At 42.9% G+C, this 21,724-nt stretch overlaps 1 protein-coding gene across 1 annotated transcript in view; it reads left to right on the top strand.

Moving 5' to 3' along the window:
- Positions 1–21,724, top strand: part of CADM2 (cell adhesion molecule 2) — a gene marked incomplete at its 5' end in the record, with an annotated part of 1,428,667 nt that overhangs the window by 772,246 nt on the left and 634,697 nt on the right. The window contains one exon of the mRNA XM_044071843.1: positions 11,715–11,852. Coding sequence (XP_043927778.1) covers positions 11,715–11,852 — 138 coding nt within the window. The remainder of the gene's footprint in view (positions 1–11,714; positions 11,853–21,724) is intronic.

Below are 21,724 nucleotides of genomic sequence, written 5' to 3' on the forward strand. Positions count from 1 at the left end.
GTCCATGGGCTGCTCCTTGGCATGTACAGGTTTTGAAGGCTTTAGTTCTGCATTACATTTGTTTTGGCAAGAAAGAGCCCCAAACAATTTGCTATTCATTATCTAGATGGATCTTTGTAATGAATTGGGGTTCATTTGGCTGAAGAAAAAATGGAAGCTCTCACTCAAGCTATCACATTTCCTAGTTTACTCATTGATGTGCAGGCTACTTTAGGTCATCTATTCACTTGTTTTTAGGAGTCTGTTGGGAAAATCATTCAGTTACATTGGTTATTAAACTTTGTCTGCAGAGCCATTGTCCCTTGAAGAGCCTTTATCAGATCTTTATCTAACTTGCTGCAAAGTGACAAACTGAAACACCATTGAGTTAGAATCAATGGCAGACCTTTGCTTTTGCAACTCGTTTTTGCTCATTTAAATTGGTGTTACTTTTTGACAACGTCTTTGGGTTTCCTCTGTTGAGCAGCAGGTCTTCATTGATGCAGCATCAGGCTGGTTATTTCCTAGGTAGGTGGTTTGTCTTTAGATGGCATGCCTCTTGTCCCAAGGATAAGAAGAATTGTATTAGCTTTCTGGAAATCTTTGCTATTTGGGTAGCCACTTTGATTTGGAAAAATCATTTCACTAACAAAAGAGTTTCTTTTTACTCCAACAATCCTGCATTCATGCACTTAGCAAGAGATAATCAAAGCCTTGGTGGATTCATTCAGTGATCAGGTTCCTAGATCTTCTGAATTTACAGATCGGTTTGAGCTTTTCAAGTCATCCTGTACGAGAGAGAGATAATGTCAGAGTTGACAGTTTATTCCACTTTCAGGTTTCCAGCTTTTAGCAGTTGGCTGCTGATGTGGCTCTGTCTAAGGCACCCATCTCTCCAGAAGTTTGGCTCATTGGCAAAGATTCAACATGATACTTTTATCCAAGCCTTGTGCAGCAAATACCAAACGGGCATATTCCTCATCTTTACATGCTTTCAGGCTCCTTTATAACTAAATGCTGTAAACCATCAGGCACTGGGATCTCCCATTATTATTACAGTTTATAATGCATAGATGTCTAATGAATGCTGCTTCCATGACTTTAGTATGATTGGCTCAGTTCACAGGTCTTTCTGGTTGTTCAGATCACTGGATTATCAGTAGATTACTGAAGGGTTAAAAAAAAACTCTTGAGGGGCCATTCAGAATTCTAGGAGACTCTTAGCCATTACCTCCTGGGACACATTATTAATGGTCTGTATTACTCCGTGGATGACTATTACTCATTCACTCTTTGGGCTACCTTGTTTACTTGGATGCATACTGGGCCCTTTTGAGTCAGTGAAGTTGTTTATTCCTTGGATAGGGACAAAGATTTTATTGGCAAAGACCTCATTTTAATATGGTTGAGGAACTCTAAAATGAATCAGTCCAGCAAAGGTTAACAAAATGTAGTTGCTTATATATAGGTCTTCTGCCACTTGTCTAGTCCATCAGGCCACCTCTCTACATGTTAGTACTCAGCATCCCACCCTCCAGCCTTGTTTTCTGTCTTAAGTCAGGCCATGCTATTACTGTGGTTGAAGTGAATGCAACTCTGAAGAAAGTCCTTATATATACCAAGGCATTCCCACCTATGGATATTCCTCTCACTCATTTCACATAGGGCAAACCTCAGAACTAATAGAGGAGGGGCATTTGACCAAATTCCTAAAGTGGATAGGAAGGTTTTGGAACTCGGGGCATTCTTTTATACAAAGAGTCGCTTGGCAAGCAGGGACCCAGAATTGAGACTCAGATTGTATTTGACAGGGTAGGAATACTTGGTTGTGTCCAGTAGGCTGGGTTAAGATTATTGTGCTCTCATCCTAGGAGTCTTCAGGACTTTTCTGTTCCATAGAGGGAAACAGACTGTTCAGTAAGGGGCAAAATGGTAATGAGTAGTCAGTGTGGGAATAATTCAGAAGTGACAGTTGGTAGTTAGGAGAAGTGAGGACTTGCTTATGTAAAGAGATTATACCTGGGTATGTATATTGTGTGGCCAGATGTAGTGCCACAATTATTTTGGAGGCAGACTTTGGGTATTTATACAATAGGGCATAGGTATTTTAATGACAAGGTTCAGCTTCATCCAGAGAGGAATGACTACATCTGAATGTTTTTGGTTTGGACCTGTTTAAAGTATATTTAAGTTTGTTTTTGGAGGGTTTGGTGAAAGTTCTGGAGGGAATGAGAGGAAATAGCCTGTGTCAGACTGATTGGTAGAGAATATGGCAGGATTGTCCCTCTTCTGTTCCCCCTCTGGTGTTGGGTTTTTAATTCAATGATTTGGGGAATGAAAGTGAGTGCTGGGATGCTGCTTGATAAATATGTGTAAGTGAGCGGAGGTAATGACACTGCTTATTTGGGTAGTGTGAGCGGGTTTCACGCTGCCCTAATAAAGGGATATATGGATGTTCATGCTGTAATTAATTAAAATATGGTTCAATAAAGTCATGTGTATGGAAGTTTAATAAAGGTCATCAAATGTCATTTGGTGTTTTGTATTTAAAGAAGGGGACTGGGCAATTATGATGGTAACTATTATTAGATGCAACAAAACATCCAGGTAATAATAATCAAATATCTATCCAGAATGCATTAAAACTAAGAGCAGCTAAACTGTAAGGCTTGTGTGAAACAAAAGCTTTTGCATTTAAAGTCTGTGTAGTTCTAGTTTTTACAATATGCACATATTTATATTTTTGTTATATCAACACTAGCTTGTATACAGTTTTAAAGCATATTTTATCTTTATAAATTTGTTTTGAACAAAGGTGATTTTTTTATTATTTCAGATATTTAAATAGCTAATATTTACTTTTCATATTTGTTGTGACTCATGTTTTTTTGTCATATTGATTTAGTAAGTATTAAGCATATTCAGCTGTTCTGCTGATGGATAAGTTTGCACGACATAAAGGTTATTTAAGAAAGCAAATTACTTTTACCATGTTTCTGATGAAGTCTCAAAGAAAATTGGCAAAAGATGAAAGCACTTAACCTTTTAACTTTTCTTATCTTTTTACATACGTTTATTTTTTTAATAAACAAGTTGTATACATTCTGGCAATTGTAGAATTGTTCTGACATTTTAGAAAGTATAATGTGTTGATTATGCGAGGAGCTGAAAAGCATAGTCATGTTTCCAAACATCCCGGATTCTATTATTTTTTATTGCTTGCAGCACAATTCATTTTCCTGAACAATGTTGACATTAGACCTCCTTGAGAATGTAAGGACCTTTTGGGCATGTGAAGCATTAAGTTTTGTTCTTCAGTATCTATGTAAGAAAAGGTAAAAGGGTATTTTTTTATCATGTGCTAAGCTGAAATGGTTTGATGTATTAGTCAATAAAATGGGTGTTCTCTCACCAAAACAATATGTTCATGACATTTTCCCTAAAGGCAAGAGAAAGCAGAAAAAAAGAATGTCACCATCTGAAATGTCTATATTACACTGATACTGCTAAATAGTGATAAGTAGTGGACTATGTTTGGATTCTTGTTGAGTCACCAACACCACTTAGCACAAGTACTATATGCGGAAAACAAGCCTACTGAAATCTACTCTAAAGGAAATGAAACATTTTTCTTTCCAGCTGGCAAACCCCCTCCACCCCAATGTGGAAATTTCCCAAACCTACCAATTTATAATTACCAATTCTGTGATTTCACAACAGTGTGGAAAAGTATGACCTCATGGTCACTGAAAGGGTTTCACAGGTTAATAGGTATGTACTAGGCTAGCAACCACTGGTGCCTTTTTAAGACTAGCCATGCATCCCAAATCCATGACAAGTTCTGATACCTAGTAAGTGTGAGCAGAGGCTTCGGAGGTGACACTTTACTAGCAGAGGCATGGGAGATGAACCATTTACATGCTGCCTGTGTCCATTGGAAACATGGTTGTCAAGCCATGGATGGAGTTTCTGTTCCCATCCAGTTGTCCAAATTGGGTAAGGAAGAAGTCTGTCTCACATGGATAGGGATCCTGGTCCAGAAAAGGGATAGTCTTTAGAATACAAACCTGTCTCTCCAGTTGGTCCTATTTATATCACAGGCAAGGTTTATGTGTTTAGAATGGGTAATTCTGGTGCTGTTTGTTTTGCAGTTATGCAGGAGGTCCATCAAGGTGGCATCCATCTATGTCTTGTATGCCAGGCATAAATTTCACCTCAGCAATCTGCAGGAGACAGAATAAAGGGCTTTGAGGGAGTCTGCGCAGGACATGTTACTAATGCCTGTATTATTTTAGTGAGCAGCCTGTCTGGATGTTCCAATTGTTAGATATGCCTGGCTAGGTATATACCAAAAGGGACATTGTACTCAATGATAGGTCTGATGAATGCCAAATACAGTGGTTTTCAATGAGTTTGATTTGCACAACTGAGTTGGTTTGACAGATTGATTGGCACGCCATTGTTTATTCATTTTGAGCAGAAAGGTCAGATGTGGAATCAAGCTGAGAGTCATACACTTTTCTAAGGGTTTCATAAGCAAACTGACTCAGACTGATATTCACTAAAAAATTATCAACAAATGTTGCCATAATCTGTATATGTTGACACATGAGGTTGTTCCTTTCTCCAGACATGCACAGCCATAGTATTTGACATGAGTTGAGCACAGATGGCACTACTGCCTGGATCGGCTGTATGTAGGTTTGCTTCCATGCAGGGTGTGTTCTTTAACCATATTCTCTATTGATAACAGAAACAACGTACCTCCCGTGTGGAACTGCACCGATAAACTCACAAAATATTCCACACCAGTAATACGAATCACAGAACAAATAGTTAGCAAAATAAATCCACCGGAAGAGTTATATCCACAAATGTGTTTAATATAAAAATACAGCAGTTTCAAACGTCAAGCGCTTTCACTAGTCTAAGCTAGCTTCCACTGGTGTGGAATATATTCTCTATTGATGGAATACCATTTGGTACACAGTTTCAGCTAAAGGGACTGTGTCAGGATTTCAAAATTTCTTGCGCTTCATTTTTGAATAATTCAGTTTCAAATAAACAGAATACATGCAACAGAAAGTTATTTAGACAAGTGATGTAGTTTACTACTTCAGAAAGTCGAAAAAATATACATTTATTTAAATGGGTGAATATTTTTTTTTTTACAGGTCATATTAACTCTTAGAATTTAACCTGGAACAAATGAAAATTTCTTGAGATAACTGTATAGTAACTGTATAGTAACAAAGTGATGTAATGGGATCCTATCTCGCCTACATTCATAACTGATGGGCTCGGAGCCGATCCATCGGCTCCGACTCGGCCAACTAATACACTAGCACGAAGTCTCTCATTGGCTGGGCTACTACCTATCCCAGGATGCACTACACCTGCTTCCTTAGATCTCGTTTGCCGCTTTACAAGCTGGACGTGGTCTCGACTTGGCTGGAGCTAAGTGGTTCTTTTTTTACCTTTACTGGTCTTTGACCTTGGGGTTTCCTCTATATATTAATAAAACAGCTGTTTTAACAGCTATTCTTTGTAAATTTGTTATATCTTTGTGTGTGTGAAGTGATTTCTGATACTTTACTTTGCAGTTGGGCAAGGCCCGTTTAAGTTAGAGGGCCTTTGCCCTACCTTTGAGTGCTGTTTAAGTGGTGTTATTTTTGGTAATTGCTGTTAATTGTTTTTTTTTTCGGGCTAAGCCCGTTTAAATTAGAGGGCTTTGGGCCGCTGAACTTGTTTTGTCTGCGTCTGTTCACTGTGTTCTTTTCTGAGGTAATTTTTCCTCTCAGTACTCGTGCCTTGTGTCTCGCGCTCTTCAGTTGGCGCAAACTTTGTTAATATTTTTATATTGCTTGTACGAGGGCCTGTATTATGTCAAAAGAGCAGAAGTCAGGATTTAAGAAATGCACTCGGTGCAATTACAAAATGTCCATTACAGACAGCCATTCAATTTGCGTTTATTGTTTGGGGCCGAAACATCTACAGGAGACATGTAGTGTCTGTCATGCTTTCTCCTCTAGGGTTCTTCAAGAACGCAAAAACAAACTGATTTTGAAAGGGCTTATTAAACCCTCCTTTGAGGAAGCCTTAGATCCTCCTGTTGCTTCCAAAAAGAAAAGATCGTCGGCTCCGACAAGTCCGTCGGAACCGACTACTAAAAAGCAAAAATTGACTTCTTCTTCCTCGGCTCCACCGACTTCGGGGCCGAGGGTCGAAGGGTCTGCCTCGATACCTCTTTCCTTGGCTCCATTAGTTTCGGAGCCGCAGGTTGGAGTATCGAGAGGTGAATCACCTCCATCGGTTCCAATGGCTTCGGAGCCGGTGGAGGTGTGCAGCTCAGACTCTTCCCCCTCGGCTCCGAAGAAAGCTCCTTCGGCGCTGATGGTGGTCCATGCTGTGGTGGAACCGGCGCCGATAGTGTTGGAGCCTTTTCGGAGCCGGTCCCCTTCAGTCTTCTCGTTTGTCTACCTCCTCTAAATCATCGAAACTCTCTGATTCGGACCTGGATAGGGTGATACAGAGGCTATTCCAGTCTCCAGTTTTTACTAAATTGGTCTCGGCTCCAGCACAGTTAGCTTCAGAGCCGATCCCCCCTCCAACACATTCGATTCCTCCTCCAACCCCCTCGGAGCCATTGGAGTCGGTGGTGGTGGAGCAAAGCGGAGCCATACGGTCGGAGCCGAGACCCCTTCGAGGTCTGTCGGTTCCGACTGTGCTTCCTACCCTGTCCTCCGGTTCAGGGTTTGGTACTGCGACTTCTTCAGCCGGGCCCGAGGGGAACACTTTGGGATTGGGTGCTTCGGTGCCTAGTCTTCCCCTCGGAGCATCGGCTGCTGTAATTCCCAGTGCCATCGTGGCCTCTAGACCAGTGACCTCCTTGGAGTCTGGAGGTCCGGCCTTTGAGGCCATGAGGAGCGCGCTGGCCATGCCTTTGCCGGTTCAGCAGGCTTCTACCTCACCGTCCCTAGATTTGGAGACTGGTGCTTCTGTTGTGTTGCAGTCCCCTGGCAGCGGGGCCCCAGGGCCTGAGGATACCCCCATCGGGGGTTCCCTTCTTCTGGGAGGTCCGTCCGAAACTGCTTCGGACAAACCCCCACGGAAGAAATTGTGCAAGAGGAAGCACGTAGACTCCCAAGATGAGTCTGTTACATCGGATACTGACCTCGATGACACAGAAGGGTCCCCCAAATCATCTTCGGATGATATCTCTTTCTCAGATATCTTGGAGATTCTGAGACAGAGAGGTGATTGACAGGCCAAAACCCCTTCAGCTGAGGAGTCAGTCTTCCTCAAGGCCTTTGGGGCCCAGCCTTCCGCCTCCTGGGTGTCTCCGCCCTTCGATGAACTCCTTGATTTGGTTTCTCGAAGGGCGTGGGAACACCCTGATTCTGTGGAACCGGTGCCTGCGAGACCCAATAAGTTTCTGTCAGCCCCCCCCCCAGAAGGAATTTCTGACGAAGGGTGTGCCTGTAGATGCTATGGTGGTGGCTTCTGCCACACAGCAGGACGTGGCAGAGGCTTCAACGTCTGTCCATCCTCCTAATAAGGATTCCAGGAGCATGGATAGGTACGGGAAGCGTACCCTGTCTTCAGCGGCTTTTACTCTACGGTCGCTGAATTATTTATGTCATTTTACTAGGCTCCAAAGGGACCTCCTTAAAGAGCTAAATGACTCCCTCACTGGTAATCTACCTGAGGCGCTGGCCCCGACTGTTGGCGCCCAGATGACTACCCTGTTATCCATCGTTAACTCGTCCATGAGGCTCATTTCATATGCGGCCGAAGGGGCGAGTAGAGCAGCGGGAACAGGCGTTGCCCTCAGGAGACACGCCTGGTTACACTTGTGTTCATTTGCGGAGGCCTTCAAGTCTTCCTTCGCCGATGCCCCCTTTGATGGGTCATCTTTGTTTGGACCCAAGGTGAAGGACACACTAACTCGGTGCGAGCAAGAGGGCAAGACTTTGACTGCCGTTGGGGCCCGTTTTTCCGCTCCTTCTAGGCCTTACCCCAAGGCTCAGAGAGGAGGGAAAATGTGGTTCAGAAAATCTCAGAAGTCCTTCCCTACTCCACCCAGTGATTCCCCCTCCAGAGGCAGGGGGGGGGGATTCTGGAAGACGCCGCCCCAGAGGTGGCAGAGGCCCCCGTAACTCTGGAGACCACGATTCCTTTCGTGGTTCTTCATACAACCAGCGGCCCTGAGTTGTTGCCCGACTGTGCAACTCCGGAGCCAGTCGGGGGTCGTTTTGCTGCGCACCCACAAGCTTGGAAATCCATAACAAGCGATCAGTGGGTGCTTCGCATTATTACCGGAGGATATATCATTCCCTTCAACAAACCCCCCCTTTCCTTAAGGGAAATCCCGGACGTACCACCCAGTCAGTGGGATCAGGCAGCAATAGAGGTTTCAAAGCTGCTAGAAAAAGGAGCCATCCAGCCTGTCCCCACCGACCAGATCGGATCAGGAACTTACTCAAGATTATTTTTGGTACCAAAAAAGACAGGGGACTTCAGGCCCATTTTGGACCTCAGTTCATTGAATCGTTTTGTGCAAAAGTCCAAATTCCGAATGGTCACCCTTCAATCTATTCTTCCTTTGCTGGAGAAAGATGCATGGATGTGCTCCATAGATCTCCAGGACGCTTACTATCACATTCCGATAGCTGAAGAGTCCAGGAGACACTTACGCTTCCGCCTCGGAGTCAGTCATTTCCAATTCCGAGCACTGCCCTTTGGTCTCACCACAGCCCCCAGGGTGTTCACCAAGTGTCTGGCAGTGGTGACTGCTCACCTGAGGAGTCTGGGATTCCAAGTGTTTCCATACCTAGACGACTGGCTCCTTACTGCCACCTCCGAGCATCTACTATTCCAGGCGCTCAACGCCACGTTTACCTTGGGCCGTTTCTTGGGGATTACGTTCAATTGGCAAAAATCTGTACTACAGCCATCTCAGCGTATTACTTTTATAGGCGCAGACTTAGACACAAAAAGAATGCGCGCCTTTTTACCGGCAGCAAGAATTCAGGTTCTACAAAATCAAGTCAAATCCTGTCTTCCCCTATTAAGAGCCCCGGCCCATCGGATTCTACAACTGTTGGGTTCGATGGCGTCAACCATACTCTTAGTCCCTTTAGCCAGACTTCACATGCGAATATTACAATGGCTTCTGTCGGTTCAATGGTCCTATCAGGAACTTCCCTTGAACCATTTAGTCATTATCACGGAGAGTTGCTGTCGGGATCTGCGTTGGTGGCTTCTCCAACCCAATCTCGACCAGGGGCGACCCTTTATTCCTCAACGTCCCGTTGCCACTGTGACTACGGACACCTCCCAGGTAGGGTGGGGGGGTCATTACCTGGACAGGTCGGTCCAAGGCACATGGCAAGTCCAGGAAACGCATTTGCATATCAATATCCTGGAGATGAGAGCGGTACTCTTGGTACTTCAAGCTCTCCATCACGCTCTTCCGCAAGGTCCGATTGCTATCCTATCCGACAACATGTCGGTGGTTTGGTATATAAACAAGCAAGGTGGAACCAGGTCTTACCCACTGTGCAGAGAAGCCATGAGACTTTGGCACTGGGCGGTAGCTACCAACTGCTTTCTAATGGCAACGCACATACCGGGGAAATCCAATGTGATTGCGGACAGATTAAGCAGAACCATTCTTTTACCCCACGAGTGGTTCCCTCAACCAGAGAGTAGCTGCGAAAATCTTCGACAAATGGGGTCTCCCTTGCTGCGATCTGTTTGCCAGCCCTCACAATGCGAAATGCAGAGAGTTCTTCACGCTGTTCCCCTCCCAGGGACAGATTCCCAGGGATGCTCTGACCCACATTTGGCCCCCCGGTCTTCTTTACGCCTTCCTCCATTTCCTCCTACCGAGGGTAATACAGAAGGCCATTTACCTGGAGAGCGAGATGATTTTGATTGCCCCGCACTGGCCTCGTCAAGTTTGGTTCCCTTTCCTACAGAGGCATGCGGTAGAGGGTCCATGGTTTCTGGACCCGGTGCCAGACCTGTTGACTCATCAGTCAGGATGGCTTCACCCGTCTCTCAGGTCTTTGAAGTTGGCGGCATGGTTACTCCACTTCCATCCTTAGTCTGAGACAATTCTCTTTCTCCGGACGTGGTCCACATATTGTCTTCTTCTCATAAACCTTCCACTGTCAAACTTTATTCCAGCAAATGGAAAAAGTTCGCCTTCTGGGCTCAGGAACAGGATATAGACCCCCTTACTGCACCAGTATCGGAGGTTCTGAATTTCCTGGCCTCCCTTTTTCAGTTGGGCTCTTCAGTTTCTACCATTAAGGTTCAGCTAGCGGCTATCTCTAATTTTCATGCTTCCTTTGAACCTTCATTGATGTCTCACAAACTTTGTAAGGCTTTCCTTAAAGGAGCATGGCTCCTTAGGCCTCCAATATCTCACCCTGTCCCCCCTTGGGACTTGAATATGGTTCTTGCTGCCCTAACTGCCCGTCCTTTCGAACCAGCTGCTACCTGCGATTTAAAATTTCTGTCCTGGAAAATGGCCTTTTTAGTGGCCATAACGTCCGCCAGGCGGGTTTCAGAACTTCAAGCTCTTTGTTCTGATCCTCCCTATTTGATTTTTCACAAGCATAGAGTTTCCTTGAAATTAAACCCCTGCTTTTTACCAAAGGTAGCCTCTTCTTTCTGTATTCAACAAACTATAGAGCTCCCTGTGTTTTTCCCAGAGTTCTCTAATAACGCAGAATATACCTTGCATCAATTGGACGTCCATAGACAACTGCATTTTTACTTGAATAGAACCACTCACACGCGGAAATCAAATCAATTGTTTGTTTCCTTTGCAATGAACAAATTGGGTCAACCAGTAGCAAAAACCTCCATAGCTAAATGGATTAAAGATTGTATCATTTTTATTTATTCACAGGCTAACAAAGAGCTTCCCTTTCCAGTCAAGGCTCATTCTACCAGGGCAATAGCTACTTCTGTAGCTTTTCACTCCAAATTATCAATAGATGATATTTGTGCTGCGGCAACCTGGACTTCTCCGCACACTTTCATTTCTCATTACAAATTGGATGTGGTTTCTCGAGGCAGGGCTTCCTTTGGTTCCACAGTTCTCAGGAGTGTTTTCCAATGAGCCACCCGGGATTTAGGTGCTAGGGACGCTGTCCCATCAGTTATGAATGTAGGTGAGATAGGATCCCATTACATCTTTTAGTTATGTACTTACCATAACTTCGGATGTATGGGATCCATCTCGCCTACATTCATAAGTACCCACCCTCCTTCCCCCTTCCATTCGGATTTAGAGGTGCTGTAGTCCCATTTGGAGATCTTTTCTTGAAGAACTTTAGTTGGTTGTAGTGACTACTAGTTTTTCTGTGTTTGCATGGATGTATGAAAGCGAACAAACAAGATCTGGGGAAGCAGGTGTAGTGCATCCTGGGATAGGTAGTAGCCCAGCCAATGAGAGACTTCGTGCTAGTGTATTAGTTGGCTGAGTCGGAGCCGATGGATCGGCTCTGAGCCCATCAGTTATGAATGTAGGCGAGATGGATCCCATACATCCGAAGTTATGGTAAGTACATAATTAAAAGTTACCTTTCATTCTATCTAACTGACAGTTCTATAAAAGAATGTTTGGTTTCAAGTATTACTGAGTAACATTGAATTCTATCTTCTCACTTCGGCCTTTATGTAATATAGTTAAAAAAAAACATGCAAATTTCTTCCAGGTGTTCCTGAGAAACCAGAAATTAGTGGCTATTCTGGACCAGTAATGGAGGGAGACATTGTTAGACTGACTTGCAAGACATCTGGAAGCAAGCCAGCAGCAAATATCCGGTGGTTTCGCAATGATGAAGAAATCAAAGGTAAGGAAATAAATTTCATGCAACTGCCCCGAGTTAAAATTTTACACAGTTAGCAAGTGTGCCATCTGCTTAAAGTTACAAAGTAACTGGGCTTTGCCATGTTTTTCTTTACCTTTGAAATCCAACGTATTTGTGAAAAGGAATAAAACACAGTGCTGTGATCAAGCATAAAAATAAATGCAAGATAGAATGTGCTTCAGCAGTTTAGCTGTATATAATTATTTTTACTTCTACCATACCATGAATGAAATCACCCAACTAATCGGATAACTGCTAACCTTGGTTTATTATTGGACTCCATGTCAGATACTTTACTTATTCCCACTGAAACCTTATGACTTCATTTCCATCCAATGCAGCTTCCCTCTTGAGTTTGCTTTCTAGTATATTTTCTTAAGTTTATCCCTGCTAATTCCACTGATAATTGGGTAAGTATCCTAAAAATATGACCACTGGATATGATGGCCGAATTAATTCTGAGGTTCTGTGACCTTGACCATAAATCATTACATTCTTTAATTTTAAATAAACTGAATTAATGTATTTACAGGTAATTTCAGTTATAATTGTGACTTTATGTCTGACTAAAAGTGAACGATATTTCAAACCACCTGAACAGCTACTTTCTTTTATGACTGTCTTGCTTTTTCTGTAATGTAATGTTTTCTGCCAGTCCTGTACGTCCAAGTGCTAATATATTGCTCCTGCCTACTTGTAACTTAGCTAGTCAACCTGGTGAACAGTTTGGTAAAGAGGACTTGTGGTGAAGTGCATGCACTTCTATGGGACAGTAGTTTCTACCTTCAGTGTCTTTCTTGGTCGAGTAGTGTACATTTACAGAGTTTAGTGTTTCTTCATGAGAGAATACAAAAACTGGGGGGAGTAGGGTGGCAGTACATCAGTCAAAAATTGAATGCTGAGAAATGCTCTTCCTTATTCTGCCTCTATTTTAAAAACACAAGTTCCATGGGACCAGATGATGCACCTGTCCTACACAGACTCAAGAAAAAAGCTGACTTCACCTGTATAAATATTGATGAATAAAATGTTACTGCTCATCTGACCTATGGCAACCAGTTGTAGCTGTAGTATGATTTCACAAAAGTGTAGCGTTATGTCAAATGTAATTATTTTTCAGTCTGACCAGTATTTTATGTGCAATCATAAATATGGAGGGATTTCTCCTCCATTCCTTTTGTATTCATCATCATACATTTCGACCACCCAAATATTAGTGGTGCCACCGTATATTCCTTCATGAAACACATTGCTTTTATTTTCCTATATTTATTTTACACCTCTTGCTATGGGATTTTTACCAGGAATATCTTTCCTGTTTCACCTACAGTAGTAATGTATATTTTTTCAAAGTTCTTTACCCACTCCTCATCCAATTACCAGTTTCCCTTGGCCATTTCATCTGGCATATCCTGTTCTCAGTCCTAATATGCTTACTATGATACACCGGATTTGGTTATTCATTCTTTTCTTTGTTATTCTTTCTAATTTATTCTACCTCTTTTCATAGGTTCATAGGTAGGTACTAGGCTATTGGCCCTAGGGCCTATATAAGCCTAGCCAAAAGGTACCCTGGCTTTCGCCACCCAAGAAAATTATTTTCCTGTGCCCCTGTCAAACTGAACCACAGAAGTGATCCCTGAGTGAAATTCCTACCTACCATCCAATCATCAAGATTTTTCTTGAAGAGTGCTAATGAGGAGCTTTGTTTGATATAGATAGGTAGTTTGTTTCAGAGTATGGGAAGACTCTGGGACAGGAATCTATCCCTACAGCATGCTCTGTTTATTGTGGTGACAAGGTTTAGGTCCTTAGAGAATGTAGCTTGGAGGGATTGGGATTTCTTTAAGTGGAGCATTTCCAAAAGCTCTGGGTTTGACATAGCTTTGTGTGTTAGGCAGAGATCGTCTCTAAGTAGGCAATGTGTGACAGAATAAAGCTGCAGTTTTTTGAGACGGTCTGCGTAGGGCATCTGTTTGAGGCCAGTAATCCTCTTTGTGAGATATTTCTGCGGCCTTTCCACTTGCTGTAGATGTCTTGTGAGGTACATACCAAAAGGGGCATTGTACTCTATAATGGATCTAATGAGTGACAAGTAGAGGGGAACAATGACCTCTTTTTTTCCTGGATGAGAAACCATTTGTGATGAGGTGTGCCACATAGAAGGATTTCCTGACTACTGTGGTGATGTGATTATCAAAGGAGAGACAACTGTCCAACTGTGTCCCAAGGTTTCTTATCACACTTTTGGTGTTAAGTAGACTACCACCTATGTGGTAGTTCATGTGTACAGAGTTTTTACCAAAAGGGATGACAATGCACTTTTTGGCATTGAGCTTGAGGCCATGGCTTTGACACCAGGCATCTGTCTCAGTGAGGCCCTTTTGTAGGATGTCCATATCTTTTGGAATTTTGATTATGACTCCTAGTTTGCAGTCATCTGCGAACTTCATTAGCCACATACCTTCTGTGTTAGCCTGTACTTCAGAGAAGTAGATACCAAACATGAGAGGACCCAGGACTGAACTCTGTGGTACTCCACTTGTCACTGGTCTGAAGTTGGATTTGGAGTCTGCTGCTTTCACAGTGTGGGTTCTGTCAGTGAGCCAGTTGGCAACCCATTTTGTGACATAGGGATTTATACCTAGTTTAGTGAGTTTATCTATAATTCCAGAGTGGGGGATGGTATCAAAAGCCTTGGTGAGATCTAGATAGGCTGTGTGAACCACCTTACCTTAATCTACGGCTTTGGTGACCGCTTCAAAGAAATCTATCAGGTTTAGGAGACATGATCTGCCTTTTACAAACCCCAACTGGGTAGGGTCCTGAGTTTGGAGATTACCAATGTCATTGTTTATAAGTTCCATGATGATACATTCCATAACCTTGCAGACCAGGCTAATCAGGCTAATGGGGCAGTAGTTTCTGGGATCCGTGGTGGCTCCCCCTTTGTACAATGGGATAACCGTCATTGTGCGCCATTCAGTGGGCACATAGCCTGAGGTGAGGCTATGATTGAACATGGTACTTAGGTGGGGTGCCAGTTTGTTCTGTAGTTCATATAAAATGCAGCCTGGGATGTTGTCAGGTCTCATGGATGCTGTGTTCTTTGCTTTGGAGAATGTGTTTTCTACTTGTGCAGCCATGATTACAGGAACTTTGCTTTCTTCCGGTATAGAGATGGGCCCTTTAAGGGAATAGAGGGGGATAAAGTTAGCACTGAACCTACAGCCAGGATGTTGGCAATATCAATTGGTTCTGTATATTTAGTGCCATTGTGCTGTAACTCAGAGCAGATCTGAGTGTTGCCATTGAGATTCTTGACATAGCTATAGAATGCTTTGTAGTTGTCTTTAAAGTCAGTGGCAATTGTGTTTTCATAACTAGCTTTGGAGGATTTTATGAGGGATCTCAGCTTCTCACTGAGGCTGACCAGAGAGTTCCTCCAATCATGGAATTTTGCTCTTTTTTGCAACAGTTTCTTTCTTCTGTTGTAGAGTTTGTTCATGGCATGGGACCACCAGATTGGCTTCCTTTTTTTGGAGGATAGCATCTTGGTTCTGTTAGGGATTGCACAATCCATGCACTCGTGTAAGTGTTTATAAAGTGCATTTGTGTAGGATTCAGCAATCATACCTCTGTTGTCCGTCAGCATGGGTGTCGTGAAGATTTCCACTTCTGTCTTAAGAAGCATAAAGCTGGCTTTGGAGAAATGTTTTTACGGTGGTTTCCCTAATGGGGGGTGGGGGAGGGATGTGGATGTCTAGGGTGATTAGCTTGTGGTCGGATATGACCAACGAGGAATTGACCTCTGGTGTAAAGCACCAGTTGTCAGTGTTGGTAATAACCAGGTCTAGGATATTGCTGCCCCTGGTGGGGGTGTGGATAAGTTAATCCAAGGCATTGGAATTTATGAATTCCAGAAAACGTTGAGCACAAAAGTTGGTACATGAGTAATTTTCCCAGTTAATGGTGAGGTAGTTGAAATCACCCGTTATTAGGGTGTTAGGTTGTACCCTAATATTTTCCAGTGTATCAAGAAATGAGGAGTGGGAATCCTGGGGCATGGTGGGAGATCTGTAGCAAGCTACAATTTGGATTGCAGTCTTGCCCAGAGTTAGTTGCACTTGGATAATCTCGGATGCATTATGCTGAGCAACTAGCCTGGAGGTGTGGATATCCTTAATGAATATGGACATGCCTCCGCCTTTAGTGTTTCAGTCCAGGTTAGATGGCCAAAAGGTGTGGTATGAATTATAGTCAGGAAATGCAGGGGTACTCTCTGGAGCATTGAACCAGGTCTCTGTCACTGCACAGATGTCAATGTTCTCTATTTTAAGGAGTGCCTCGAGTGAATGCATTTTGAGGTTTAGACTTCTAGCATTGAGTAGCAATACCCTCAGGTTCTGCTTGCTTGTACCTGTTACGGTGGTGAATTTGTCATTTGAACCTTGCCTAAAAAAGGCACTATAGGGGTGGCTAGAGCCTTAGCCAGTATCCGGAATCCCAGGGGTGACAGGTGCAGGCCATCTCTGGCAAACCATCGTGGTTTGTCGGTCATGTCATCCCAGGTAGACAGATACTGGATTCCCTTAGAATGACACCAGAAGCTTAGCCAATTGTTGATGTCAATCATTTTGTCTTTGTACTGTGGTATCATTCTGGGTGATGGCAGGATGCTACTCAGGGCTCGGATCATACCTGCCTGGGCTACAAAATTGGACAGCTCCTCCATGTCCCTTTTCATGTAATCCAGGGAGGTACGTCTCAGGTCATTCACACCAACATGGACAATGACAGAGTCATATTTGTACTTGTTGTGGAGTTACCTGTGTGCATGTGTTATGAGGCAGATCCTGACACCCAACAGACAGCTGACAGTAACTTTCTCCTTGTTTAGCCAGCTGAGTGGAACATCAGTGTGCCTGACTATAAAGTCACCTATGACGAGAGTGTTGGGCACGTTGTTATGCCTTATGGGCTGTGGTTGAGCAGCACACTGAGATTGTGGGCTATGTGTCATTTGGGTTGTGTTGGGAGGTGGAGGTTGCTTGTGTTTCTGCTTTGGAGGTCCCTGTTGCTTGGACAGGTTTTTACTGAGAGCCTCCGTGAATGTAGGTGTGTGTTTTGTGTTTCTATGTGTGTGTTTTGGTGGTGTAGATTTTGAGGGCCTATGTGATGAGTGTGGTGTGGTGCAAGTGTTTACCTTCTCCTCTTGACTGTCTAGTCCAGTCTTGGATGAAGAGAGCTTTGCTTCCAGTTTGGCTATATAAGTGCATCTCTCACAGGTTGTAGTGTTGGGTGGTAGGAAGAGAGGGTTATCTGTGTACATGACGCAATTGCTGCATTGCCCCAAGATGCCCAAGTTCATCAGGTAGACAGGAGAAAACACTGGGAGCTGACCCGTAGACATGGCTGGATATGTGCTAATTTAAGTACTAGAAACTGTTTTTCTCTAGACAAGTGAGGAAAGTTGAGTGCTGTAGTAATTTGTAGCTTATTTAGTGCTTACAATGAGTCCCTGTGGACTATGATGTTTGCAGATGACATTGTGATCTGTAGTGAGAGTAGGGAGCAGGTGGAGGAGACCCTGGAGAGGTGGAGATATGCTCTAGAGAGAAGAGGAATGAAAGTCAGCAGGACTAAGACAGAATATATGTGTGTGAATGAGAGGGAAGATAGAGGAATGGTGAGGATGCAGGGAGTAGAGGTGGCGAAGGTGGATGAGTTTAAATACTTGGGATCAACAGTTCAGAGTAATGGTGAGTGTGGAAGAGAGGTGAAGAAGAGAGTACAGGCAGGATGGAGTGGGTGGAGAACAGTGTCAGGAGTGATTTGTGACAGATGAGTACCAGTATGAGTGAAAGGGAAGGTCTACAAGAGGGTAGTGAGATCAGCTATGTTATATGTGTTGGAGACAATGGCACTGACAAAAAGGCAGGAGTCAGAGCTTGATGTGGCAGAGTTGAAGATGTTAAGATTTGCACTGGGTGTGATGAGGATGGACAGGATTAAGAATAAGTATATTAGAGGGTCAGCCCAGGTTGGAAGGTTTGGAGACAAAGCCAGAGAGGCAAGATTACATTGGTTTGGACATGTGCTGAGGAGGGATGCAGAGTATATTGGGAAATAGATGCTAAGGATGAAGCTGCCAGGTAACAGGAAAACAGGAAGGCCTAAGATAAGGTTTATGGATGTGGAGAGAGAGGACATGCAGGTGGTTGGTGTGACAGAGCAAGATGCAGAGGACAGGAAGAAATGGAAACAGTTGATCCGCTGTGGCAACCCTTAATGGGAGCATCCAAAAGAAGAAGAACGCATTCTGAACAAGTGCTGAGCTCAAAGAAACAGACTTGAGGGATGAAACTAAAAAAATGGCTAGTTCTCAAAAACAAAATTAAGCTAGAAGGCTTCCCTCCAGCACAGAAAGGCTTAGGGGCTCAGAAGCCCACAAACAGTCCTGGACACAGCAAATCTGTATCCAGACTAGACTACCCACAGGAAAGGCAGGAAAACAGCTTAGAATTTTTTTTTAAGTGGAAAGAAAGAAATGAGGAGCAGAAACTAAGTGGATTGGCCTTCTCAAATGTTCTCCCTGTATTAGGTAGAATGAGGTAATAACACTAGACTAGGAGGAGTGTCCCAGATCAAATTTACAGTAGGGGCAGGCAACTGCAAAGCCAACAAGTATAAGAACAGCATACAAATAGAGAAGGAGGGTGGGAAACAAAGTGAAGAAATGTTTCACACAGCAGCAAAGCAGCAGTGAGCCTTTAAATAAGTTTTAAACAGATAAAGGAGCCTCAAGAGAAAGATTTTAACTGTAAACAAGTTAACGGAATCAAACAACCCAACAGATGCTTAATAAAAGTGGACAATTTCCAGTTAATACCTCACACACAGTGAAACTAAAAGCAAGCAAAGATAAACGTTATGCTTAAGTCCTGTTATACCAAGTAGATAAGTCCAAAGTAAAAAGAAAGTAGCAGGACACTGCCAAGACAAAGCTGTTTAAAATCACCTTTTATTCCTTAAAAGTTAGCGCTTTCGGGATAACCCTTCTTCAGACATAGTATAAAACTGTAAATGCAACCACATTTAAAATACAAGCCACCCAATCATTTACTCACAAAAACCCGCCTTTTCTCTAACACAGGTTTAATAGGTAATACATCATTAAGGCCTGGGGGTCTATGTGCTCTTAAATCAACAATCCACTTGGATTCAGCCAAGGCTGTTCTATGTTTAATGTCACCCCCCCTATCATTGGCTTTCATATTCACAATGCATCTGAATTTAAAAGTGTGCGTAGGATATTCTTTTATGTGTCTATATAGTGCATTACTTGAATCACAGGTTCTAATGTTACTAATATGTTGCAAGATCCTGATTTTAAACATATTGTTAGTCATACCTATATAGAAACACGCACATTCTTCACAATTAGCCATGTATACCAAATGTGGTGTCCTACAAGTTGCCCTCCCTTTAAAATTAAAAACTTTAGCTATATCTGGATGCTTAAAATCTGTGTCACTATTGATATATATGCATGCCTTGCAGTGTCCACATGGATGTGTGCCCACTCTCATATTGGGTGTACATTCCTTATCTAAATGTACCTCCTTACACAATAAGTCTTTTAGGTTCCGATTCCTTCTATAATTAAATATCGGGCGTTCACCAACTATATCTTTCAACCCAATATCACTTCTTAGTATATTCCAATTATTCTGTACTATCTGACAGACATCTTTGATATTACTCCCATAGGTGAATAAAAGTTTCGGTTTATCCTTCTTATTAGTTACTACACTGCCTTGTTTATTTCTATCTAAACCATCCAACCAAGGCCTATACCTAGTCCTCCTATATTGTGTGTGTTTATTCATGACTTTGCCAACCAAGGTTTTTTCATAGCCCCTATTAATGAAATGTTGGTCTAACCTTGACAATTCTTCATCACAGCATGCATCCTCAGAACACACCCTGGATATCCTTCCCACTTGACTCTGCACAATGTTGGGAAATATGTGTCTCGGATGCATGCTGTCAAAAGAAAGCAAGGTATTCTGCCAACACTCCTTTCTGTACAATTTGGAAGTAAAACCCAAATCTGTTTGTTCCACACAAACATCCAAAAATTCCATTTGATGATAAGAACTTTTCACAGTAAAGCTCAAAAAGCTAGTAGTGGTGTGAAGGAAGGCCATGAACTCTTCAAAAGTAGGTGCGTCTCCATCCCACAGAATGAAGACGTCATCTACAAATCTCACATATAAAACTATGTGCTTGTGCCATCTTGGATTATTCAAAACCTCCTTGGTCTCCCATTTAGACAACACTAGGTTAGCATATGTGTTAGCACAGGGGGTGCCCATGGCAACCCCCTGTGCTTGTCTATATAGTGACCCTGGCCCTATGAAAACATTATTATCCAAAACCAGAGATAACAAATTCTCCACTGTATGTCGCATGTGTTCTGTCGCTCCCAGGTTGCTAATAACCTCACCTACAGCTGTAATTCCATAATGATGTTCAATAACGGTGAAAAGACTGTTAACATCTAAAGTGGCCATCAACAATTTCTTGCCTTTCAATTTAGTCTGCGCTAGTAACCCCAAAAAATGCCCTGTGTCCCTTAGGATATTGTCAATCTTATTCAAAAACGGTCTCAAAGTGAACTCCAGCCAAATCGAAATATTCTCTGTAACCCACCCTCTCCCTGAAACAATAGGTCTGAGTGGTGGGTTACTGAGAGATTTATGGATCTTTGGCAAGGCTTTAAACACAGGAGTAACTGGTTTTTCTATCTTCAAAAATTCAAAAATTTCCTGGGTTATCAGCCCCCTTTCTAACATTGTGTTCAACCTGTTATGTACTTTGTCTATAATAATTCTAACCTGTAGCGGATTAATTTCTTCATATGCTCCATCCCTGGTTAATGTGTCCCTCAACTTCCTTTCATACCATTCCGTATCCAACACTACGATGGCTCCCCCTTTATCAGCCATCTTAATGGTTATTTCTTTTTTATCCATAAGTCCATGTAGGGCTGTTTTTTGTTCCAGTGTCATGTTATAATATTTACTGACATTCTTACTTTCAAAATACTTAAACAAATCACTCTCACACCCATTCATGAACAGATTAAGTGTTGGTGTTAGGTTAGGTACAAAGCTACTCGGTTTCCTTGGACCCAGGGTATTACTGGCTTGATTATCAAAAATCAATTTAAATACAACACTTCTACAATATAATAGTAAATCAAAAATGATATCACTATACATACACATTTTACTCGGAACAAAAGTCAACCCTTTGTTTAAAACTTCTAACTCTGCAGTGTTCAGCATAACTTTAGATAAATTGTAAACAATACCAGAAGGCATGTAATCAGTCACTGAATAGTCCTGCGATGTTTCTCTGCATTCCGGTCCTCGCTCGAGGATCTTTTCCAAACACCCTTCTTCCTTACTGGTGCCGGTAAGCTCCCCAAAAAATGCAGCACCCCTTGTTGTGTTTTCGGACGTGCCCCTAATCCAATGTTCTGCTCATTCATCTCCATTGTTGTCAGTTCAGCCGACGGGCCAGATACCTCAGTGTGAATCGGCTCCACAGATACCTCTACCATGTGTGAAGAGTCTCGAGTGATAGTCCTATCGGAAATGGTGTCCAAATCGACAGATAAACCAGGTGAGTTGCTAAATGAACTGGTCTTAGCATGCAGGGCATCCGAACTATCTATTATACAGGAACCATTCCATTGCCCAGCCTCCATACTAGGACAAACAGAACGGGCTTGAGTTGTTGTATCTAGCCCTGTTGCTTCAGCGTTACATCTCGTTTCAGTG

This window comes from Protopterus annectens, chromosome 5.part0, assembly GCF_019279795.1.
Source record: "Protopterus annectens isolate FY-2018-M chromosome 5.part0, PAN1.0, whole genome shotgun sequence".
Lineage (NCBI taxonomy): Eukaryota > Metazoa > Chordata > Ceratodontiformes > Protopteridae > Protopterus > Protopterus annectens.